This window comes from Salvelinus fontinalis, chromosome 14 (assembly GCF_029448725.1).
Source record: "Salvelinus fontinalis isolate EN_2023a chromosome 14, ASM2944872v1, whole genome shotgun sequence".
Lineage (NCBI taxonomy): Eukaryota > Metazoa > Chordata > Actinopteri > Salmoniformes > Salmonidae > Salvelinus > Salvelinus fontinalis.
In genome coordinates this window covers 12,317,957-12,343,728 of record NC_074678.1, presented here as the reverse complement: position 1 = coordinate 12,343,728, position 25,772 = coordinate 12,317,957, and the positions used below count along the sequence as shown (strand labels likewise).

Below are 25,772 nucleotides of genomic sequence, written 5' to 3'. Positions count from 1 at the left end.
TGTTTCGCAATCCTACTCAGGATGTTTCGCAATCCTACTCAGGATGTTTCGCAATCCTACTCAGGATGTTTCGTAATCCTACTCAGGATGTTTCGTAATCCTACTCAGGATGTTTCGTAATCCTACTCAGGATGTTTCGTAATCCTACTCAGGATGTTTCGTAATCCTACTCAGCTGTCCACGACCATTTCGCTACACCAGTAATAACATCTGCCAAATACGTGTCTGTGACTAATAAAATTTGATCTTACCATGTCCAGACCACTCCAGACTTGGTGAGAGCCAGGGAGAACTGAGCCCCACACTCTATCTGACAGACTCCCTGCCCATTCAGCCTCTCAATGTTCTGGGGGATATTACAGCCCTCGCTGCCCCCCCGACCCAGCTTCCCAAAGTCCCCATCGCCCCAGGAGAACACCAGGCCTGAGGAGGGAAGACGGAGAGATCACAGCTCAGAGCACTGCAGTGTAACGACACGTGGCTATCTATTCAAAGACAAACACAAATACAGACACACAAGTACCTTCATCTGTCAGGGCTAGAGTTTGGGCATCTCTACTCCCACAAGCCACCTGGACCACACGGTGACCCAGAAGCACCTTCACCTGTATCAAACCCAGATCAGATACACAACGTTAACAGTTCTGTAGCCAATCTAAAACCACATGTACAGTAACAGGAGAGTCTCAGAAAACCACATTATGGTACATTATTATAGTAACAGGAGAGACTCAGAAAACCCACTTATGGTACATTATTATAGTACCAGGAGAGACTCAGAAAACCCACTTATGGTACATTATTATAGTACCAGGAGAGACTCAGAAAACCACATTATGGTACATTATTATAGTACCAGGAGAGACTCAGAAAACCCACTTATGGTACATTATTATAGTACCAGGAGAGACTCAGAAAACCCCATTATGGTACATTATTATAGTACCAGGAGAGACTCAGAAAACCCACTTATGGTACATTATTATAGTACCAGGAGAGACTCAGAAAACCACATTATGGTACATTATTATAGTACCAGGAGTCTCAGAAATAGATCCACAGAGAGGTAGTGCTGGTACGTACCAGTCGTAGCTGTGTGGTGTCGTCTCTAGTACGTACCAGTCGTAGCTGTGTGGTGTCGTCTCTAGTACGTACCAGTTTAGGACGTAGCTGTGTGGTGTCGTCTCTACTACGTACCAGTTTAGGACGTAGCTGTGTGGTGTCGTCTCTAGTACGTACCAGTCGTAGCTGTGTGGTGTCGTCTCTAGTACGTACCAGTCGTAGCTGTGTGGTGTCGTCTCTAGTACGTACCAGTTTGGGACGTAGCTGTGTGGTGTCGTCTCTAGTACGTACCAGTTTGGGACGTAGCTGTGTGGTGTCGTCTCTAGTACGTACCAGTTTAGGACGTAGCTGTGTGGTGTCGTCTCTAGTACGTACCAGTTTAGGACGTAGCTGTGTGGTTTCGTCTCTAGTACGTACCAGTCGTAGCTGTGTGGTGTCGTCTCTAGTACGTACCAGTCGTAGCTGTGTGGTGTCGTCTCTAGTACGTACCAGTTTGGGACGTAGCTGTGTGGTGTCGTCTCTAGTACGTACCAGTCGTAGCTGTGTGGTGTCGTCTCTAGTACGTACCAGTTTGGGACGTGGCTGTGTGGTGTCGTCTCTAGTACGTACCAGTTTAGGACGTAGCTGCGTGGTGTCGTCTCTAGTACGTACCAGTTTGGGTCGTAGCTGTGTGGTGTCGTCTCTAGTACGTACCAGTTTGGGACGTAGCTGTGTGGTGTCGTCTCTAGTACGTACCAGTTTGGGACGTAGCTGTGTGGTGTCGTCTCTAGTACGTACCAGTCGTAGCTGTGTGGTTTCGTCTCTAGTACGTACCAGTTTAGGACGTAGCTGTGTGGTGTCGTCTCTAGTACGTACCAGTTTAGGACGTAGCTGTGTGGTGTCGTCTCTAGTACGTACCAGTTTGGGACGTAGCTGTGTGGTGTCGTCTCTAGTACGTACCAGTTTGGGACGTAGCTGTGTGGTGTCGTCTCTAGTACGTACCAGTTTGGGACGTAGCTGTGTGGTGTCGTCTCTAGTACGTACCAGTTTGGGACGTAGCTGTGTGGTGTCGTCTCTAGTACGTACCAGTTTGGGACGTAGCTGTGTGGTGTCGTCTCTAGTACGTACCAGTTTGGGACGTAGCTGTGTGGTGTCGTCTCTAGTACGTACCAGTTTGGGACGTAGCTGTGTGGTGTCGTCTCTAGTACGTACCAGTTTGGGACGTAGCTGTGTGGTGTCGTCTCTAGTACGTACCAGTTTGGGACGTAGCTGTGTGGTGTCGTCTCTAGTACGTACCAGTCGTAGCTGTGTGGTTTCGTCTCTAGTACGTACCAGTTTAGGACGTAGCTGTGTGGTGTCGTCTCTAGTACGTACCAGTTTAGGACGTAGCTGTGTGGTGTCGTCTCTAGTACGTACCAGTTTGGGACGTAGCTGTGTGGTGTCGTCTCTAGTACGTACCAGTTTGGGACGTAGCTGCGTGGTGTCGTCTCTAGTACGTACCAGTTTGGGACGTAGCTGTGTGGTGTCGTCTCTAGTACGTACCAGTTTGGGACGTAGCTGTGTGGTGTCGTCTCTAGTACGTACCAGTTTGGGACGTAGCTGTGTGGTGTCGTCTCTAGTACGTACCAGTCGTAGCTGTGTGGTGTCGTCTCTAGTACGTACCAGTTTGGGTCGTAGCTGTGTGGTGTCGTCTCTAGTACGTACCAGTTTGGGACGTAGCTGTGTGGTGTCGTCTCTACTACGTACCAGTTTGGGACGTAGCTGTGTGGTGTCGTCTCTAGTACGTACCAGTCGTAGCTGTGTGGTTTCGTCTCTAGTACGTACCAGTTTAGGACGTAGCTGTGTGGTGTCGTCTCTAGTACGTACCAATTTAGGACGTAGCTGTGTGGTGTCGTCTCTAGTACGTACCAGTTTGGGACGTAGCTGTGTGGTGTCGTCTCTAGTACGTACCAGTTTGGGACGTAGCTGCGTGGTGTCGTCTCTAGTACGTACCAGTTTGGGACGTAGCTGTGTGGTGTCGTCTCTAGTACGTACCAGTTTGGGACGTAGCTGTGTGGTGTCGTCTCTAGTACGTACCAGTTTGGGACGTAGCTGTGTGGTGTCGTCTCTAGTACGTACCAGTCGTAGCTGTGTGGTGTCGTCTCTAGTACGTACCAGTTTGGGTCGTAGCTGTGTGGTGTCGTCTCTAGTACGTACCAGTTTGGGACGTAGCTGTGTGGTGTCGTCTCTACTACGTACCAGTTTGGGACGTAGCTGTGTGGTGTCGTCTCTAGTACGTACCAGTTTGGGACGTAGCTGTGTGGTGTCGTCTCTAGTACGTACCAGTTTGGGTCGTAGCTGTGTGGTGTCGTCTCATTCTACGTACCAGTTTGGGACGTAGCTGTGTGGTGTCGTCTCTAGTACGTACCAGTTTGGGACGAAGCTGTGTGGTGTCGTCTCTACTACGTACCCGTTTGGGACGTAGCTGTGTGGTGTCGTCTCTAGTACGTACCAGTTTGGGTCGTAGCTGTGTGGTGTCGTCTCTACTACGTACCAGTTTGGGACGTAGCTGTGTGGTGTCGTCTCTAGTACGTACCAGTTTGGGACGTAGCTGTGTGGTGTCGTCTCTAGTACGTACCAGTTTGGGACGTAGCTGTGTGGTGTCGTCTCTAGTACGTACCAGTTTGGGACGTAGCTGTGTGGTGTCGTCTCTACTACGTACCCGTTTGGGACGTAGCTGTGTGGTGTCGTCTCTAGTACGTACCAGTTTGGGTCGTAGCTGTGTGGTGTCGTCTCTACTACGTACCAGTTTGGGACGTAGCTGTGTGGTGTCGTCTCTACTACGTACCAGTTTGGGACGTAGCTGTGTGGTGTCGTCTCTAGTACGTACCAGTTTGGGACGTAGCTGTGTGGTGTCGTCTCTAGTACGTACCAGTTTGGGACGTAGCTGTGTGGTGTCGTCTCTACTACGTACCAGTTTGGGTTGTAGCTGTGTGGTGTCGTCTCTAGTACGTACCAGTTTGGGACGTAGCTGTGTGGTGTCGTCTCTACTACGTACCAGTTTGGGTCGTAGCTGTGTGGTGTCGTCTCTACTACGTACCCGTTTGGGACGTAGCTGTGTGGTGTCGTCTCTAGTACGTACCAGTTTGGGTCGTAGCTGTGTGGTGTCGTCTCTAGTACGTACCAGTTTAGGACGTAGCTGCGTGGTGTCGTCTCTAGTACGTACCAGTTTGGGACGTAGCTGCGTGGTGTCGTCTCTAGTACGTACCAGTTTGGGGCGTAGCTGCGTGGTGTCGTCTCTAGTACGTACCAGTTTGGGACGTAGCTGTGTGGTGCTGTCTCTAGTACGTACCAGTTTGGGACGTAGCTGTGTGGTGTCGTCTCTAGTACGTACCAGTTTGGGACGTAGCTGTGTGGTGTCGTCTCTAGTACGTACCAGTTTGGGACGTAGCTGTGTGGTGTCGTCTCTAGTACGTACCAGTTTGGGACGTAGCTGTGTGGTGTCGTCTCTAGTACGTACCAGTTTGGGACGTAGCTGTGTGGCGTCGTCTCTAGTACGTACCAGTTTGGGTCGTAGCTGTGTGGTGTCGTCTCTAGTACGTACCAGTTTGGGACGTAGCTGTGTGGTGTCGTCTCTAGTACGTACCAGTCGTAGCTGTGTGGTGTCGTCTCTAGTACGTACCAGTCGTAGCTGTGTGGTGCTGTCTCTAGTACGTACCAGTTTAGGACGTAGCTGTGTGGTGTCGTCTCTAGTACGTACCAGTTTGGGACGTAGCTGTGTGGCGTCGTCTCTAGTACGTACCAGTTTGGGACGTAGCTGTGTGGTGTCGTCTCTAGTACGTACCAGTTTGGGACGTAGCTGTGTGGTGTCGTCTCTAGTACGTACCAGTTTGGGACGTAGCTGTGTGGTGTCGTCTCTAGTACGTACCAGTTTGGGACGTAGCTGTGTGGTGTCGTCTCTAGTACGTACCAGTCGTAGCTGTGTGGTGTCGTCTCTAGTACGTACCAGTTTAGGACGTAGCTGTGTGGTGTCGTATCTAGTATGTACCAGTTTAGGACGTAGCTGTGTGGTGTCGTCTCTAGTACGTACCAGTTTGGGACGTAGCTGTGTGGTGTCGTCTCTAGTACGTACCAGTTTGGGACGTAGCTGCGTGGTGTCGTCTCTAGTACGTACCAGTTTGGGACGTAGCTGTGTGGTGTCGTCTCTAGTACGTACCAGTTTGGGACGTAGCTGTGTCGTGTCGTCTCTAGTACGTACCAGTTTGGGACGTAGCTGTGTGGTGTCGTCTCTAGTACGTACCAGTCGTAGCTGTGTGGTGTCGTCTCTAGTACGTACCAGTTTAGGACGTAGCTGTGTGGTGTCGTCTCTAGTACGTACCAGTTTAGGACGTAGCTGTGTGGTGTCGTCTCTAGTACGTACCAGTTTGGGACGTAGCTGCGTGGTGTCGTCTCTAGTACGTACCAGTTTGGGACGTAGCTGCGTGGTGTCGTCTCTAGTACGTACCAGTTTGGGACGTGGCTGTGTGGTGTCGTCTCTAGTACGTACCAGTTTGGGACGTAGCTGAGTGGTGTCGTCTCTAGTACGTACCAGTTTGGGACGTAGGTGTGTGGTGTCGTCTCTAGTACGTACCAGTTTGGGACGTAGCTGTGTGGTGTCGTCTCTAGTACGTACCAGTTTGGGACGTAGCTGTGTGGTGTCGTCTCTACTACGTACCAGTTTGGGTCGTAGCTGTGTGGTGTCGTCTCTACTACGTACCCGTTTGGGACGTAGCTGTGTGGTGTCGTCTCTAGTACGTACCAGTTTGGGTCGTAGCTGCGTGGTGTCGTCTCTAGTACGTACCAGTTTAGGACGTAGCTGCGTGGTGTCGTCTCTAGTACGTACCAGTTTGGGACGTAGCTGCGTGGTGTCGTCTCTAGTACGTACCAGTTTGGGACGTAGCTGAGTGGTGTCGTCTCTAGTACGTACCAGTTTGGGACGTAGCTGTGTGGTGTCGTCTCTACTACGTACCAGTTTGGGTCGTAGCTGTGTGGTGTCGTCTCTAGTACGTACCAGTTTAGGACGTAGCTGCGTGGTGTTGTCTCCGTGTCCCAGGCGTCCGTACTCCCCCAGACCCCAGCTATGCAGTTCTCCACTGGAGGTGATGGCAGCACTGTGGGACGAGCCACAGGCGATGTCCCGGATCCTCTTGGTCTTCAAGGCCTCGATGAGACGCGGCTTGTCACAGTTCCTACAGCGAGGAAGAGATGCATTTAGAAAGAGATGCGTGTTGATGTTTTTCTATATACTCTACATCTTCTGAATAACGGACATTAGTGCCTCAAAGTCATTTGATTTGTCTCCCAGCGTAGGGTACACAGTAGAATGAGTCTCCCAGCGTAGTGTACACAGTAGAATGAGTCTCCCAGCGTAGGGTACACAGTAGAATGAGTCTTACAGCGTAGAGTACACAGTAGAATGAGTCTTACAGCGTAGGGTACACAGTAGAATGAACGTCTTACAGCGTAGGGTACACAGTAGAACGAGTCTTACAGCGTAGTGTACACAGTAGAACGAGTCTTACAGCGTAGGGTACACAGTAGAATGAGTCTCCCAGCGTAGTGTACACAGTAGAATGAGTCTCACAGCGTAGTGTACACAGTAGAACGAGTCTTACAGCGTAGGGTACACAGTAGAATGAGTCTTACAGCGTAGGGTACACAGTAAAATGAGTCTTACAGCGTAGTGTACACAGTAGAATGAGTCTTACAGTGTAGTGTACACAGTAGAATGAAAGTCTTACAGCGTAGGGTACACAGTAGAACGAGTCTTACAGCGTAGGGTACACAGTAGAATGAGTCTTACAGCGTAGTGTACACAGTAGAATGAGTCTCACAGCGTAGGGTACACAGTAGAACGAGTCTTACAGCGTAGGGTACACAGTAGAACAAGTCTTACAGCGTAGGGTACACAGTAGAACGAGTCTTACAGCGTAGTGTACACAGTAGAATGAGTCTCACAGCGTAGGGTACACAGTAGAATGAAAGTCTTACAGCGTAGGGTACACAGTAGAATGAGTCTCACAGCGTAGGGTACACAGTAGAATGAAAGTCTTACAGCGTAGGGTACACAGTAGAATGAGTCTTACAGCGTAGGGTACACAGTAGAACGAGTCTCCCAGCGTAATGTACACAGTAGAACGAGTCTTACAGCGTAGGGTACACAGTAGAATTAGTCTTACAGCGTAGGGTACACAGTAGAACGAGTCTCCCAGCGTAGTGTACACAGTAGAATGAGTCTTACAGCGTAGGGTACACAGTAGAATGAGTCTTACAGCGTAGGGTACACAGTAGAATGAGTCTTACAGCGTAGGGTACACAGTAGAATGAGTCTTACAGCGTAGGGTACACAGTAGAATGAGTCTTACAGCGTAGGGTACACAGTAGAACGAGTCTTACAGCGTAGTGTACACAGTAGAATGAAAGTCTTACAGCGTAGGGTACACAGTAGAATGAGTCTTACAGCGTAGGGTACACAGTAGAATGAGTCTTACAGCGTAGGGTACACAGTAGAATGAGTCTTACAGCGTAGGGTACACAGTAGAACGAGTCTTACAGCGTAGGGTACACAGTAGAATGAGTCTTACAGCGTAGGGTACACAGTAGAACGAGTCTTACAGCGTAGGGTACACAGTAGAATGAGTCTTACAGCGTAGGGTACACAGTAGAACGAGTCTTACAGCGTAGGGTACACAGTAGAATGAGTCTTACAGCGTAGGGTACACAGTAGAATGAAAGTCTTACAGCGTAGTGTACACAGTAGAATGAACGTCTTACAGCGTAGTGTACACAGTAGAATGAACGTCTTACAGCGTAGTGTACACAGTAGAATGAGTCTCCCAGCGTAGTGTACACAGTAGAATGAGTCTCCCAGCGTAGTGTACACAGTAGAATGAGTCTCCCAGCGTAGTGTACACAGTAGAATGAGTCTTACAGCGTAGTGTACACAGTAGAATGAGTCTCCCAGCGTAGTGTACACAGTAGAATGAGTCTCCCAGCGTAGTGTACACAGTAGAATGAGTCTTACAGCGTAGGGTACACAGTAGAATGAGTCTCCCAGCGTAGTGTACACAGTAGAATGAGTCTCCCAGCGTAGTGTACACAGTAGAACGAGTCTTACAGCGTAGGGTACACAGTAGAACGAGTCTTACAGCGTAGGGTACACAGTAGAATGAGTCTTACAGCGTAGGGTACACAGTAGAACGAGTCTTACAGCGTAGGGTACACAGTAGAATGAGTCTTACAGCGTAGGGTACACAGTAGAATGAGTCTTACAGCGTAGGGTACACAGTAGAATGAGTCTTACAGCGTAGGGTACACAGTAGAATGAGTCTTACAGCGTAGGGTACACAGTAGAATGAGTCTTACAGCGTAGTGTACACAGTAACCGAGTCTTACAGTGTAGGGTACCCAGTAGAACGAGTCTTACAGCGTAGGGTACACAGTAGAATGAAAGTCTTACAGCGTAGTGTACACAGTAGAACGAGTCTTACAGCGTAGGGTACACAGTAGAACGAGTCTCCCAGCGTAGTGTACACAGTAGAACGAGTCTTACAGCGTAGGGTACACAGTAGAACGAGTCTTACAGCGTAGGGTACACAGTAGAACGAGTCTTACAGCGTAGGGTACACAGTAGAACGAGTCTTACAGCGTAGGGTACACAGTAGAACGAGTCTTACAGCGTAGGGTACACAGTAGAATGAGTCTTACAGCGTAGGGTACACAGTAGAATGAGTCTTACAGCGTAGGGTACACAGTAGAATGAGTCTCCCAGCGTAGTGTACACAGTAGAATGAGTCTCCCAGCGTAGTGTACACAGTAGAATGAGTCTCACAGCGTAGTGTACACAGTAGAACGAGTCTTACAGCGTAGGGTACACAGTAGAATGAGTCTTACAGCGTAGGGTACACAGTAGAATGAGTCTTACAGCGTAGGGTACACAGTAGAACGAGTCTTACAGCGTAGTGTACACAGTAGAATGAAAGTCTTACAGCGTAGGGTACACAGTAGAATGAAAGTCTTACAGCGTAGGGTACACAGTAGAATGAGTCTTACAGCGTAGGGTACACAGCAGAACGAGTCTTACAGCGTAGGGTACACAGTAGAATGAGTCTCCCAGCGTAGTGTACACAGTAGAATGAGTCTCACAGCGTAGTGTACACAGTAGAACGAGTCTTACAGCGTAGGGTACACAGTAGAATGAGTCTTACAGCGTAGGGTACACAGTAGAATGAGTCTTACAGCGTAGGGTACACAGTAGAACGAGTCTTACAGCGTAGTGTACACAGTAGAATGAAAGTCTTACAGCGTAGGGTACACAGTAGAATGAAAGTCTTACAGCGTAGGGTACACAGTAGAATGAGTCTTACAGCGTAGGGTACACAGCAGAACGAGTCTTACAGCGTAGTGTACACAGTAGAATGAGTCTTACAGCGTAGGGTACACAGTAGAACGAGTCTCACAGCGTAGTGTACACAGTAGAATGAGTCTTACAGCGTAGGGTACACAGTAGAACGAGTCTTACAGCGTAGGGTACACAGTAGAATGAAAGTCTTACAGCGTAGTGTACACAGTAGAATGAGTCTTACAGCGTAGAGTACACAGTAGAACGAGTCTTACAGCGTAGTGTACACAGTAGAATGAGTCTCCCAGCGTAGTGTACACAGTAGAATGAGTCTCCCAGCGTAGTGTACACAGTAGAATGAGTCTTACAGCGTAGGGTACACAGTAGAATGAGTCTTACAGCGTAGGGTACACAGTAGAATGAGTCTTACAGCGTAGGGTACACAGTAGAATGAGTCTCCCAGCGTAGTGTACACAGTAGAATGAGTCTTACAGCGTAGGGTACACAGTAGAACGAGTCTTACAGCGTAGGGTACACAGTAGAATGAAAGTCTTACAGCGTAGGGTACACAGTAGAATGAGTCTCACAGCGTAGTGTACACAGTGGGCCCTGGTCTAAAGTAGTGCACTAACCCTATGGGTCCTGGTCAAAAGTAGTGCACTACCCCCTATGGACCCTGGTCTAAAGTAGTACACTACCTCTATGGGCCCTGGTCAAAAGTAGTGCACTACCCCTATGGACCCTGGTCAAAAGTAGTGCACTACCCCCTATGGGCCCTGGTCTAAAGTAGTGCACTACCCCTATGGGCCCTGGTCTAAAGTAGTACACTACCCCTATGGGCCCTGGTCTAAAGTAGTGCACTACCCCTATGGGCCCTGGTCTAAAGTAGTACACTACCCCCTATGGGCCCTGGTCTAAAGTAGTGCACTACCCCTATGGGCCCTGGTCTAAAGTAGTGCACTACCCCTATGGGCCCTGGTCTAAAGTAGTGCACTACCCCCTATGGGCCCTGGTCTAAAGTAGTGCACTACCCCTATGGGCCCTGGTCTAAAGTAGTGCACTACCCCTATGGGCCCTGGTCTAAAGTAGTGCACTACCCCTATGGGCCCTGGTCTAAAGTAGTGCACTACCCCTATGGGCCCTGGTCTAAAGTAGTGCACTATCCCTATGGGCCCTGGTCAAAAGTGTTGCACTACCCCTATGGGTCCTGGTCTAAAGTAGTACACTATCCCTATGGGCCCTGGTCTAAAGTAGTGCACTACCCCTATGGGCCCTGGTCTAAAGTAGTACACTATCCCTATGGGCCCTGGTCTAAAGTAGTGCACTACCCCTATCGGCCCTGGTCTAAAGTAGTACACTATCCCTATGGGTCCTGGTCTAAAGTAGTGCACTACCCCTATCGGCCCTGGTCTAAAGTAGTACACTATCCCTCTGGGTCCTGGTCTAAAGTAGAGCACTATGCAGGGTATATAACTTACATCCTGCTGAAGTGTCCCAGTTTCCCGTCGTCTCCCTCTCCCCAGGAGAACACCTTCCCATCCACGGTGAGGGCCATGGCGTGGCGTCCCCCAGAATGCACCGCAACCTTCTTCACGACGTAGTTACTGAGAGCAGTGATCTGGCGGGGGATAGGGATGGTACCGCTGGACAGACCCAGGCCCAGACGCCCGTTAGTGGCCTCCCCACACGAATACACCTTCCCCTCGGCCGTCACTGGAACACAGGGAAGTCAGTTACACACACACACACACACACACACACACACCCCCCCCTTCCCCTCTCATACAGCAGGCACTGCCCTCTCATACAGCAGGCATTGCCCTCTCATACAGCAGGCATTGCCCTCTCATACAGCAGGCACTGCCCTCTCATACAGCAGGCACTGCCCTCTCATACAGCAGGCACTGCCCTCTCATACAGCTGGCACTGCCCTCTCATACAGCAGGCACTGCCCTCTCATACAGCTGGCATCTGCCCTCTCATACAGCTGGCATCTGCCCTCTCATACAGCAGGCACTGCCCTCTCATACAGCAGGCACTGCCCTCTCATACAGCTGGCATCTGCCCTCTCATACAGCTGGCATCTGCCCTCTCATACAGCAGGCATTGCCCTCTCATACAGCAGGCATTGCCCTCATACAGCAGGCACTGCCCTCATACAGCAGGCACTGCCCTCTCATACAGCAGGCACTGCCCTCTCATACAGCAGGCATTGCCCTCTCATACAGCAGGCATTGCCCTCTCATACAGCTGGCACTGCCCTCTCATACAGCAGGCACTGCCCTCTCATACAGCAGGCACTGCCCTCTCATACAGCAGGCATTGCCCTCTCATACAGCAGGCACTGCCCTCATACAGCAGGCATTGCCCTCTCATACAGCAGGCACTGCCCTCTCATACAGCAGGCACTGCCCTCATACAGCAGGCATTGCCCTCTCATACAGCAGGCACTGCCCTCTCATACAGCTGGCACTGCCCTCTCATACAGCAGGCATTGCCCTCATACAGCAGGCATTGCCCTCTCATACAGCAGGCATTGCCCTCTCATACAGCAGGCATTGCCCTCTCATACAGCAGGCATTGCCCTCTCATACAGCAGGCACTGCCCTCTCATACAGCAGGCATTGCCCTCTCATACAGCAGGCATTGCCCTCTCATACAGCAGGCATTGCCCTCTCATACAGCAGGCATTGCCCTCTCATACAGCAGGCATTGCCCTCTCATACAGCAGGCATTGCCCTCATACAGCAGGCACTGCCCTCTCATACAGCAGGCATTGCCCTCATACAGCAGGCACTGCCCTCTCATACAGCAGGCATTGCCCTCTCATACAGCTGGCATTGCCCTCATACAGCAGGCACTGCCCTCTCATACAGCAGGCACTGCCCTCTCATACAGCAGGCATTGCCCTCTCATACAGCAGGCACTGCCCTCTCATACAGCTGGCACTGCCCTCTCATACAGCAGGCATTGCCCTCTCATACAGCAGGCATTGCCCTCATACAGCAGGCACTGCCCTCTCATACAGCAGGCATTGCCCTCATACAGCAGGCACTGCCCTCTCATACAGCAGGCATTGCCCTCTCATACAGCTGGCATTGCCCTCATACAGCAGGCACTGCCCTCATACAGCTGGCATTGCCCTCTCATACAGCAGGCATTGCCCTCTCATACAGCAGGCATTGCCCTCATACAGCAGGCATTGCCCTCTCATACAGCTGGCATTGCCCTCATACAGCAGGCATTGCCCTCTCATACAGCAGGCACTGCCCTCTCATACAGCTGGCACTGCCCTCTCATACAGCAGGCATTGCCCTCTCATACAGCAGGCACTGCCCTCTCATACAGCAGGCATTGCCCTCATACAGCAGGCATCTTTACTGACCTGCGAACAGACTCTTGGAGCCGCCGGCCACCTGCACCACGTTGAGGGCTGAGAGGGTCTCAGAGAAGGACGGGACCTTGATCTGAGTAGGAAGAGCACCGACATGCAGCGGATCAGACTAAACAATTAGACAGCTGTTAACCTTCCTCATGTATTTCATTTGTTTTGAACATTATATGTAAAAACTATTCGAAGAAATGCAACACAGTTGGGACAATGGATGGAGATACTCCAAACTTTAAGATTATTTCAAATCCATCCGACATTGACTGAATAACAGCACATAATTTTTACTGGCACGGACAAATAATTATGGGATTTTGATGGGAATTCTGTTATTCAATTTATTGTAAAATTTCACTTTTTAATTTCTTAGAATGCACTCATATATACATTTTCTAATGCTATCCAGGTATTTGTTCATATATTTTGTGTTAAAATAAAGAAAATTATATGTGCCTCATTTGCACAAATACACTGGTTTTATTTGCATATAAACTTGAACAAAAATATAAACGCAACATGTGAAGTGTTGGAGTATTTCTGTCTTTAATAAAGCCCTTTGATTGGCTGGGCCTGGCTCCCCAGTGGGTGGGCCTGTGCCCTCCCAGGCCCACCCATGACTACGCCCCTGCACAGTCAAGTGAAATCCGTAAATTAGGACCTAAAGAATTTATGTAAATTGACAGATTTCCTTCTAATGAACTGTAAATCTTTGAAATGGTTGCATTTATATTTTTGTTCATTATATAAAATATTCACATAAATAGGTGAGACAGGACTGCAACTACCAAAAACGTTCTTTGTCTAGGCCTACCTGCCGTCACCTGTGCGGTCTACACGGCCTCATGAATTACTGTTGCGTAATTCAACAAGTGTGTCAATAGCAGGGTACCTTCATATTAAAATCAATAGCTTGGCTCTAGATCACACGTCACATTGTTCGTCAGATCAGACATTACATCACTAGAATCTGAGTGATTCTTTTCAGAAGTCGTTTTCATTTCAGCTTTTTTCAATTCCATCAAAATAAAAGTTATTTTTCCTTTTCCTCTTTAGCGAAGTTTTAGCGTCCTTATATAGCCAATGTTTTCCAATGAGCCCATTTCAGCCATTACCAGGGGCGTGTTTGACAGGTTATTACAAACATTGACGTGGTCGTAACATAACAGGACAAAACGACAAGCAAGAATATGAAAGAATCGCGAGATAAAAATTTAAGCAATCAATCCAGCGAGATTTACTGTAAGTAACAAGTGGAATTTTTGCCCTCCTCAAACACAGGAAATGGATGGAAAAGAGAGATCCCTCAGGTTTTGGCAGGGCATGCAACTTGCTATTATATGTCAAAACAAGTTAAAGGTGAACTTTAGGCAAATCAAAGCAGACCAGGCAGTACCTTGGACCCCTTCAGTCCGCCCAGCTGGTCTTTGTCATTGAGTCCCCAGACAAACACCTTGGTCCGGATGGTGGCGGTCGACTCCAGACCTGACGACTTCTTACGGGCCAGACTAGCAGAACAGAAAGAGAGGAAGTCTGTTGTAAGAACCCAGCAGGGATATAAAGGTCTAAACATGGACAACATAATCTCTACTGACTCAGAGGCCAACTGTGCTCTGAAGGAATCATCAGAGAATGAATCAAATAGAGATGAGATACCAGTCAGACTGTATTGGTCTAGTTAAGGGTTTTAGTAATAAACAGAGAAAAGGTCAAGGTCATTCGCCGCTTACTATGAAACTACTTATACCAAATACACAGCCTAATTATCCCCCCTTGGTGGTTTAACTCACTACTGCTATCAGAAGAAACCCTTGGTGGTTTAACTCACTACTGCTATCAGAAGAAACCCTTGGTGGTTTAACTCACTACTGCTATCAGAAGAAACCCTTGGTGGTTTAACTCACTACTGCTATCAGAAGAGACCCTTGGTGGTTTAACTCACTACTGCTATCAGAAGAAACCCTTGGTGGTTTAACTCACTACTGCTATCAGAAGAAACCCTTGGTGGTTTAACTCACTACTGCTATCAGAAGAAACCCTTGGTGGTTTAACTCACTACTGCTATCAGAAGAAACCCTTGGTGGTTTAACTCACTACTGCTATCAGAAGAAACCCTTGGTGGTTTAACTCACTACTGCTATCAGAAGAGACCCTTGGTGGTTTAACTCACTACTGCTATCAGAAGAGACCCTTGGTGGTTTAACTCACTACTGCTATCAGAAGAGACCCTTGGTGGTTTAACTCACTACTGCTATCAGAAGAAACCCCTGGTGGTTTAACTCACTACTGCTATCAGAAGAAACCCTTGGTGTCCTAACTCACTACTGCTATCAGAAGAGACCCTTGGTGGTTTAACTCACTACTGCTATCAGAAGAGACCCTTGGTGGTTTAACTCACTACTGCTATCAGAAGAAACCCTTGGTGGTTTAACTCACTACCGCTATCAGAAGAAACCCTTGGTGGTTTAACTCACTACTGCTATCAGAAGAAACCCCTGGTGGTTTAACTCACTACTGCTATCAGAAGAGACCCTTGGTGGTTTAACTCACTACTGCTATCAGAAGAAACCCTTGGTGTCCTAACTCACTACTGCTATCAGAAGAGACCCTTGGTGGTTTAACTCACTACTGCTATCAGAAGAAACCCTTGGTGGTTTAACTCACTACCGCTATCAGAAGAAACCCTTGGTGGTTTAACTCACTACTGCTATCAGAAGAGACCCTTGGTGGTTTAACTCACTACTGCTATCAGAAGAAACCCTTGGTGGTTTAACTCACTACTGCTATCAGAAGAAACCCTTGGTGGTTTAACTCACTACTGCTATCAGAAGAAACCCTTGGTGTCATAACTCACTACTGCTATCAGAAGAAACCCTTGGTGTCATAACTCACTACTGCTATCAGAAGAAACCCCTGGTGGTTTAACTCACTACTGCTATCAGAAGAAACCCTTGGTGTCATAACTCACTACTGCTATCAGAAGAAACCCTTGGTGGTTTAAGTTTAATCAAACCCCTGGAATGTCTCAGTATGGGAATCAATGATTATTATTTATTTAAGAACCAATGGGAAGAGGATTTAGGTGAACAACTTTCAGACAAAACTTGTCAGAGCTTCAGAGAATAGATTCCTCATCTACAATATGCCCTGCACTAATATTGGCACCCTTCGTAAATATGAGCAAAACGGGCTGTCAAATGTTTTTATATTTGTTGTTTATCCTCTTGGTCTTTCATTCAAAATATTCACAAAATCTAACCTTTAACTAAAGTAAAATTAAAAAAAAAAACATTTATATTTCTTTTAATAAGATAACAATTTTTCTAAAATATATGTGTGCCACAACAGCAAAACATCCCTTTGTACAACCTCCCTTTGCCAAGACAACAGCTCTGAGTCTTCTCCTACAACGCGTAATGAGGTTGGAGAACACACGACAAGGGATCTGAGACCGTTCCTCCATACAGAATCTCTCCAGATCCTTCAGATTCCCAGGTCCACGCTTGGACTCTCCTCTTCAGAGTCCAAGCGTGAAGTCTCCTCTTCAGCTCATCCATGGGGTTTAGGTCAGGGGACTGGGGTGGCCATGGCAAAACCTTGATTCTGTGGTCAGTGAATCATTTTTGTGTTGATTTTGAGGTGTGCTTTGGATCATTGTCCTGCTGGAAGATCCAACCAAGGCCCAGTTTAAGCTTCCTAGCAGAGGCAGTCAGGTTTTGATTTAACATCTGCTGGTACTTGATGGAGTCCATGATACCACGTATCCTAACAAGTGGTCCAGGACCTTAGGAAGAAATACAGCCCCACAACATCAAAGATCCACCACCATACTTCACAGTGGGGATGAGGTACTTTTCTGCATGGCTATCTTTCTGTCTACGCCAAACCCACCTCTGGTTTTAATTTCCAAAAAGCTCTATGATGGTCTCCTCTGACCATAGAACCTGGTCCCATTGAAAGTTTCAGTAACATTTGGCAAACTGTAGGCGCTTGAGTTTGTCGTTTTATGACAGCAAAGGCTTTTTTTTTATGGCAACCCTCCCAAACAACTTGATGTTATGTAGGTGGTGTCTGATCGTAGTTTGAGACTTTCGAACCCCCAAGACCCAACTAAAGTCTGCAATTCTCCAGCTGTGATCCTTGTAGATGTTTTTGTCCTAACCATCCTCCTCACTGTGCGCGGGGTCAATATAGACTAACGTCCTCTTTCAGGCCGATTGTTAACATCACCAGTTGCTTTAAACTTCTTCATTATTGCCCTGATAGTGGAAATGGGCATTTTCAACCGTTGAGCATATTTTCTTAAAGCCATTTCCTGACTTGTGCAGCTCAACAACCTTTGTTGCAAATCATTACTGTATTCTCAGGTCTTTCCCATAGTGATGGATGACTATGGGAACTTGGCCTGTGTGTCACCTCATATTTATTCCCCAGTGAAACAGGAAGTCATGGCTTACCACTTAAGTATTCCTAATCGCTCAGGTGAACTTGGGAATATACTTCAGTTAGATTTTAACTCATAAGAATTTCTAGGGGTGCCAATAATTGTGGCACATGTTTCGTATAATTTTTTTATTTCACTTGTTGAAATTTTCGTTTTTTATGAATATTGTGAATGAAAGACCAAGAGGATAAACAGCCATTTTTGAGACGTTTTCTAAGATACTGGAGAGACCTAAAGAACTTTATTGCATCATTCAGAGTGGCACCACAGGAGGCCCCTCTAAACAGTTCTATGGAGTGGCACCGCAGGAGGCCCCTCTAAACAGTTCTATGGAGTGGCACCACAGGAGGCCCCTCTAAACAGTTCTATGGAGTGGCACCGCAGGAGGCCCCTCTAAACAGTTATATGGAGTGGCACCACAGGAGGCCCCTCTAAACAGTTCTATGGAGTGGCACCACAGGAGGCCTCTCTAAACAGCTCTATGGAGTGGCACCACAGGAGGCCCATCTAACCAGTTCTATAGAGTGGCACCACAGGAGGCCCCTCTAAACAGTTCTATAGAGTGGCACCACAGGAGGCCTCTCTAACCAGTTCTATGGAGTGGCACCACAGGAGGCCCCTCTAAACAGTTCTATAGAGTGGTACCGCAGGAGGCCCCTCTAAACAGTTCTATAGAGTGGCACCACAGGAGGCCCCTCTAAACAGTTCTATAGAGTGGCACCACAGGAGGCCCCTCTAAACAGTTCTATAGAGTGGCACCACAGGAGGCCCCTCTAAACAGTTATATGGAGTGGCACCACAGGAGGCCCCTCTAACCAGTTCTATGGAGTGGCACCACAGGAGGCCCCTCTAAACAGTTCTATGGAGTGGCACCACAGGAGGCCCCTCTAAACAGTTATATGGAGTGGCACCACAGGAGGCTCCTCTAAACAGTTATATGGAGTGGCATCACAGGAGGTCCCTCTAACCAGTTCTATGGAGTGGTACCACAGGAGGCCTCTCTAAACAGTTCTATGGAGTGGCACCACAGGAGGCCCCTCTAAACAGTTATATGGAGTGGTACCGCAGGAGGCCCCTCTAACCAGTTCTATGGAGTGGTACCGCAGGAGGCCCCTCTAACCAGTTCTATGGAGTGGCACCACAGGAGGCCCCTCTAACCAGTTCTATGGAGTGGTACCGCAGGAGGCCCCTCTAAACAGTTCTATGGAGTGGCACCACAGGAGGCCTCTCTAAACAGTTATATAGAGTGGCACCACAGGAGGCCCCTCTAAACAGTTATATAGAGTGACACCACAGGAGGCCCCTCTAAACAGTTCTATGGAGTGGCACCACAGGAGGCCCCTCTAAACAGTTCTATAGAGTGGCACCACAGGAGGCCCCTCTAAACAGTTCTATAGAGTGGCACCACAGGAGGCCCCTCTAACCAGTTCTATGGAGTGGCACCACAGGAGGCCCCTCTAAACAGTTATATAGAGTGGCACCACAGGAGGCCCCTCTAAACAGTTATATAGAGTGACACCACAGGAGGCCCCTCTAAACAGTTCTATGGAGTGGCACCACAGGAGGCCCCTCTAAACAGTTCTATGGAGTGGCACCACAGGAGGCCCCTCTAAACAGTTCTATAGAGTGGCATCACAGGAGGCCTCTCTAAACAGTTCTATGGAGTGGCACCACAGGAGGCCTCTCTAAACAGTTCTATAGAGTGGCACCACAGGAGGCCCCTCTAACCAGTTCTATGGAGTGGCACCACAGGAGGCCCCTCTAACCAGTTCTATAGAGTGGCACCACAGGAGGCCCCTCTAACCAGTTCTATAGAGTGGCACCACAGGAGGCCCCTCTAACCAGTTCTATGGAGTGGCACCTAGGCTGCTAGAACCCAAACGATCCTAGGCTGCTAGAACCCAGACGATCCTAGGCTGCTAGAACCCAAACGATCCTGGGCTGCTAGAACCCAAACGATCCTGGGCTGCTAGAACCCAAACGATCCTGGGCTGCTAGAACCCAGACGATCCTGGGCTGCTAGAACCCAGACGATCCTGGGCTGCTAGAACCCAAAAGATCCTAGGCTGCTAGAACCCAGACGATCCTAGGCTGCTAGAACCCAGACGATCCTACTTCAAACATAGTAAGAAACAGGAGAACACCAATCAAATCCCTTCAGATCTTCACAAGTACATAGGGCGTATGGTCTAGGGCGTATGGTCTAGGGCGTATGGTCTAGGGCGTATGGTCTAGGGCGTATGGTCTAGGGCGTATGGTCTAGGGCGTATGGTCTAGGGCGTATGGTCTAGGGCGTATGGTCTAGGGCGTATGGTCTAGGGCGTATGGTCTAGGGCGTATGGTCTAGGGCGTATGGTCTAGGGCGTATGGTCTAGGGCGTATGGTCTAGGGCGTATGGTCTAGGGCGTATGGTCTAGGGCGTATGGTCTAGGGCGTATGGTCTAGGGCGTATGGTCTAGGGCGTATGGTCTAGGGCGTATGGTCTAGGGCGTATGGTCTAGGGCGTATGGTCTAGGGCGTATGGTCTAGGGCGTATGGTCTAGGGCGTATGGTCTAGGGCGTATGGTCTAGGGCGTATGGTCTAGGGCGTATGGTCTAGGGCGTATGGTCTAGGGCGTATGGTCTAGGGCGTATGGTCTAGGGCGTATGGTCTAGGGCGTATGGTCTAGGGCGTATGGTCTAGGGCGTATGGTCTAGGGGTTGATTTAGGATTGTGACACTACTTTAAACACAGAATCATTCCTCACCTCCCAGTAGGCGTCTTCTCATCCTCCTCTTCCTCGTTGTCTGAAGCCAGGAACGGCACGGTGGCCAGGTCTTCATCCTCTGCTCTGATCCGTCCCACGATACCCAGGCCGTGGATCTTACAGTCGATACCAGAGCTACGGCACTGCTTGATGGCTATCTCTATGTACCTGTGGTACTGTAAGTGAACACACAGGTGAGTACTGGTGGACACACAGGTAACACCGGTTACGTGGTACTGAGGAATTACAACATATTCTCTCTTTTGAAGCTGGAGTGTTCGATTTACAATTATATTGTTTACAAACAGTGGACTAAAACAAGCCTAAATGTGGGGTTCTGAGGGGGTACAGCAGAAGAGCTCATTTATAAGTTATATTCTTCAAGAATCAATGGCCCGTATATTAGGTACATCAGTCCGATCGCTCCTACAGACAGAGAGTCACGTGTCTTGCCATATAAAGCAGGCAGACAGGCATCAAGACATTCAGTTACTGCTCTATTGAACGTTAGAATGGACAAAACCAGTGACCTAAGAGACTTTGAGAGTGGTATGATCATCGGTGCCAGGTGTGTAGTGAGAAACAACATGGCTTCAGGCTGGATCTTAGTGGTGTGGTGAGAAACAACATGGCTTCAGGCTGGATCTTAGTGGTGTGGTGAGAAACAACATGGCTTCAGGCTGGATCTTAGTGGTGTGGTGAGAAACAACATGGCTTCCGGCTGGATCTTAGTGGCGTGCCGGTTCCAGTATCTCAGAAACGGCCTCCTGGGGTTTTCACGCACAACAGTGTCTAGGGTTTACAGAGAACGAGGCGATACACAAAAAACATCCAGTCAGCGGCAGTCCTGTGGGTGAAAACAGCTCGTTGATGACAGAGGTCGAAAGGAGAACGGCAAGAATCGTGAAAGCTAACAGGCGGGTCACAGACAGGCAGATAACGGCGCAGTGCAACAGTGGTGTACAGCAATCTTTAAGTTATACCACAGATTCTTAATTGGATTGAGGTTATTGTCCTGCTGGAAGGTGAACAGTGGTGTGCCGAACTGCATCTCAGAACGCACAAGTCGTCAGTCCGTGTCATAGATGGGCTACGGCAGCACCGGGTTCCACTCCTATCAGCTAAAAACAAGAAGAAGCGGCTCCAGTGGGCACGCCATCACCAACACTGGATAAACTGAGGAGTGGAAAAACAGGGCCTCGTCCGACAAATCCCAGATCCTGTTGCGTCATGCAGAGTCAGGACTTGACGTAAGCGTAAGTCCATGGCCCCATCCTGCCTGGTGTCAACGGGACAGGCTGGTGGCGGTGTAGGCAGCATGAGTCCATGGCCCCATCCTGTCTGCTGTCAACGGGACAGGCTGCTGGCGGTGTAGGCAGCATGAGTCCATGGCCCCATCCTGCCTGGTGTCAACGGGAAAGGCTGCTGGCGGTGTAGGCAGCATGAGTCCATGGCCCCATCCTGCCTGGTGTCAACGGGACAGGCTGCTGGCGGTGTAGGCAGCATGAGTCCATGGCCCCATCCTGCCTGGTGTCAACGGGACAGGCTGCTGGCGGTGTAGGCAGCATGAGTCCATGGCCCCATCCTGCCCGGTGTCAACGGGACAGGCTGCTGGCGGTGTAGGCAGCATGAGTCCATGGCCCCATCCTGCCTGGTGTCAACGGTACAGGCTGCTGGCGGTGTAGAGAATGTTTTCCTGGCACACGTTAGGTCCCTTGATACCAATTGAGCAACTTTTCCATGCCCCGAAGAGTTCAGGCTGTTCTGAAGACAAAAGGGGGGTCCGACCCAGTACTAGATGGGTGTACCTAATAAACGTTCCACTGAGTTTAATATACAAGTCCAAAAATGGATGTACCTATCCCAGATTGCCCCTTTAAATTAAGTGAACGTACTTCAGTGCAGTCGTTGAGCAGAGGAACAGTGGTGTCTGTGGGGTTGATAATGTATATAGATAATGTAGCTAATGTTTAAGTTACCTCACTGCAGTCGTTGAGCAGAGGAACAGTGGTGTCTGTGGGGTTGATAATGTATATAGATAATGTAGCTAATGTTTAAGTTACCTCATTGCAGTCGTTGAGCAGAGGAACAGTGGTGTCTGTGGGGTTGATGTTGATAGTTTTCAGCTCTACCAGGTTGTTCAGGGAACTGCCACCTAGACCGGGAAAACACCAGCATTTAAATACTAGCATAATAATGCTCTGGTACAAACCAAGTCATTTAAATACTAACATATTACTAACATAATACTGCTCTGGTACAAACCAAGTCATTTAAATACTAGCATAATAATGCTCTGATACAAACCAAGTCATTTAAATACTAACATATTACTAACATAATACTGCTCTGGTACAAACCAAGTCATTTAAATACTAGCATAATAATGCTCTGATACAAACCAAGTCATTTAAATACTAACATATTACTGCTCTGGTACAAACCAAGTCATTTAAATACTAACATATTACTAACATAATACTGCTCTGGTACAAACCAAGTCATTTAAATACTAGCATAATAATGCTCTGATACAAACCAAGTCATTTAAATACTAACATATTACTAACATAATACTGCTCTGGTACAAACCAAGTCATTTAAATACTAGCATAATAATGCTCTGGTACAAACCAAGTCATTTAAATACTAACATATTACTAACATAATACTGCTCTGGTACAAACCAAGTCATTTAAATACTAACATATTACTGCTCTGGTACAAACCAAGTCATTTAAATACTAACATAATACTGCTCTGGTACAAACCAAGTCATTTAAATACTAACATATTACTAACATAATACTGCTCTGGTACAAACCAAGTCATTTAAATACTAACATAATAATGCTCTGGTACAAACCAAGTCATTTAAATACTAACATATTACTGCTCTGGTACAAACCAAGTCATTTAAATACTAACATATTACTAACATATTACTGCTCTGGTACAAACCAAGTCATTTAAACATGAGAATACTGCTCATTTCATTTTTTTTAAATGCATAATGTATTATTTAGACACTACAACCACAATTCATTCCACAGGTGACTGACCTCTGATATACACTTTATGATCAAATGTATGTGGACACCCATTGGTCAAACATCTCATTCCAAAATCACAGGCATTAATATGGAGTTGGTCCCCCCTTTGCTGCTATAACAGCCTCCACTCTTCTGGGAAGGCTTTCCACTAGATGTTGGAAAGTTGCTGCTATTACAGCCTCCACTCTTCTGGGAAGGCTTTCCACTAGATGTTGGAACATTGCTGCTATAACAGCCTCCAGTCTTCTGGGAAGGCTTTCCACTAGATGTTGGAAAGTTGCTGCTATAACAGCCTCCACTCTTCTGGGAAGGTTTTCCACTAGATGTTGGAACATTGCTGCTATAACAGCCTCCACTCTTCTGGGAAGGCTTTCCACTAGATGTTGGAACATTGCTGCTATAACAGCCTCCACTCTTCTGGGAAGGCTTTCCACTAGATGTTGGAACATTGCTGCTATAACAGCCTCCACTCTTCTGGGAAGACTTTCCACTAGATGTTGGAACATTGCTGCTATAACAGCCTCCACTCTTCTGGGAAGGCTTTCCACTAGATGTTGGAACATTGCTGCTATAACATCCTCCACTCTTCTGGGAAGGCTTTCCACTAGATGTTGGAAAGTTGCTGCTGTAACAGCCTCCACTCTTCTGGGAAGGCTTTCCACTAGATGTTGGAACATTGCTGCTATAACAGCCTCCACTCTTCTGGGAAGGTTTTCTACTAGATGTTGGAACATTGCTGCTGTAACAGCCTCCACTCTTCTGGGAAGGCTTTCCACTAGATGTTGGAACATTGCTGCTGTAACAGCCTCCACTCTTCTGGGAAGGCTTTCCACTAGATGTTAGAACATTGCTGCGGGGACTTGCTTCCATTCAGCCACAAGAACATTAATGAGGTCTGGCACTGATGTTGGGTGATTAGGCCCGGCTCACAGTCAGCGTTCCAATTCATCCCAAAGGTGTTTGATGGGGTTGAGGTCAGGGCTCTGTGAAGGCCAGTCATGTTCTTCCACACCAATCTTGACAAACCATTTCTGTATGGACCTCGCTTTGTGCACGGGGGCATTGTCATGCTGAAACAGGAAAGGGCCTTCCCCAAACTGTTGCCACAAAGTTGGAAGCACAGAATCAGCCCCAGACCATTATTCCTCCTCCACCAAACTTTACAGTTGGCACTATGCATTCGGGTATCCGCCAAACTCAGATTCGTCTGTTGGACTGCTAGATGGTGAAGCGTGATTCATTACTCCAGAGAATGTGTTTCCACTGCTCCAGAGTCTAATGGTCGCAAGCTTTACACCACTCCAGCCGACGCTTGGAATGGTGATCTTAGGCTTGTGTGCGGCTGCTCTGCCATGGAAACCCATTTCATGAAGCTCCCGATGAACAGTTCTTGTGCTGACGTTGCTTCCAGAGGCTGTTTGGAACTCGGGTAGTGACAGACGATTTTTACGTGCTGCGCTCTTCAGCACTTGGCGGTCCTGTTCTGTGACCATGTGCGGTCTACCACCTTGCGGCTGGGCCGTTGTTGCTCCTAGATGTTTCCACTTCACAATAAAAACACTTACAGTTGACCAGGGCAGCTCTAGCAGGGCAGAAATTTGACAAACTGACTTGTTGGAAAGGTGGCATCCAATGACGGTGCCATGTTGAAAGTCACTGAGCTCTTCAGTAAGGCAATTCTACTGACAATGTTTATCTATGCAGATTGCATGGCTGTGGTCTCAAATTTATTGCACCTGTCAGCAACGGGTGTGTCTGAAATAGCCGATTCCACTAATTTGAAGGGGTGTCCACATACTTTTGAATATAGAGTATAGCTGCCGTTGACTGTGTGAGACCCAAGGGGCACCTTATTCTATGGGCCCAGGTCAAAAGGAGAGCATTATGAAGGGAATACGGTGCCACTTGGAACAGGGTCTGTGTCTCTGTGACGACCACCAGGTCTGTGAGGTCTGTGTCTCTGTGACGACCACCAGGCCTGTGAGGTCTGTGTCTCTGTGACGACCACCAGGCCTGTGAGGTCTGTGTCTCTGTGACGACCACCAGGCCTGTGAGGTCTGTGTCTCTGTGACGACCACCAGGCCTGTGAGGTCTGTGTCTCTGTGACGACCACCAGGCCTGTGAGGTCTGTGACGACCACCAGGTCTGTGAGGTCTGTGTCTCTGTGACGACCACCAGGCCTGTGAGGTCTGTGTCTCTGTGACGACCACCAGGCCTGTGAGGTCTGTGTCTCTGTGACGACCACCAGGCCTGTGAGGTCTGTGACGACCACCAGGTCTGTGAGGTCTGTGTCTCTGTGACGACCACCAGGCCTGTGAGGTCTGTGTCTCTGTGACGACCACCAGGCCTGTGAGGTCTGTGACGACCACCAGGTCTGTGAGGTCTGTGTCTCTGTGACGACCACCAGGCCTGTGAGGTCTGTGTCTCTGTGACGACCACCAGGCCTGTGTCTCTGTGACGACCACCAGGCCTGTACCTGCTGTCAGCAGAGTGTGTCTGTCAGGGTTTCCGTTTGGAAACATTTTAAATTACCGGTCCGCCGGACCCACATGCACCCGATTAGGGCGTCCATCCACGGTGATCAGAACGACACAAGGCACATGGTCATTATGGTCATTCATATTAAACATGCAAGTCCAGGATGCAACACTGAGGTCCTTCTTGCCAAATATTGATGTCCTCAACCAACAAGACAACAGCAACATCACTAGCCTGCCAATCTGTTATCCCCCACAGTAGA

General features: G+C 48.4%; 1 protein-coding gene across 1 annotated transcript in view; it reads right to left on the bottom strand.

The window, feature by feature from the left end:
• The window catches only part of herc2 (HECT and RLD domain containing E3 ubiquitin protein ligase 2), a 341,136-nt gene that overhangs the window by 168,841 nt on the left and 146,523 nt on the right, over positions 1-25,772 (bottom strand). The window contains exons 55-62 of the mRNA XM_055943959.1: positions 22,043-22,134; positions 19,980-20,155; positions 14,185-14,296; positions 12,786-12,867; positions 10,879-11,113; positions 6,071-6,248; positions 524-605; positions 252-423 (exon numbers count right to left, since the gene is read on the bottom strand). Coding sequence (XP_055799934.1) covers positions 252-423; positions 524-605; positions 6,071-6,248; positions 10,879-11,113; positions 12,786-12,867; positions 14,185-14,296; positions 19,980-20,155; positions 22,043-22,134 — 1,129 coding nt within the window. The remainder of the gene's footprint in view (positions 1-251; positions 424-523; positions 606-6,070; positions 6,249-10,878; positions 11,114-12,785; positions 12,868-14,184; positions 14,297-19,979; positions 20,156-22,042; positions 22,135-25,772) is intronic.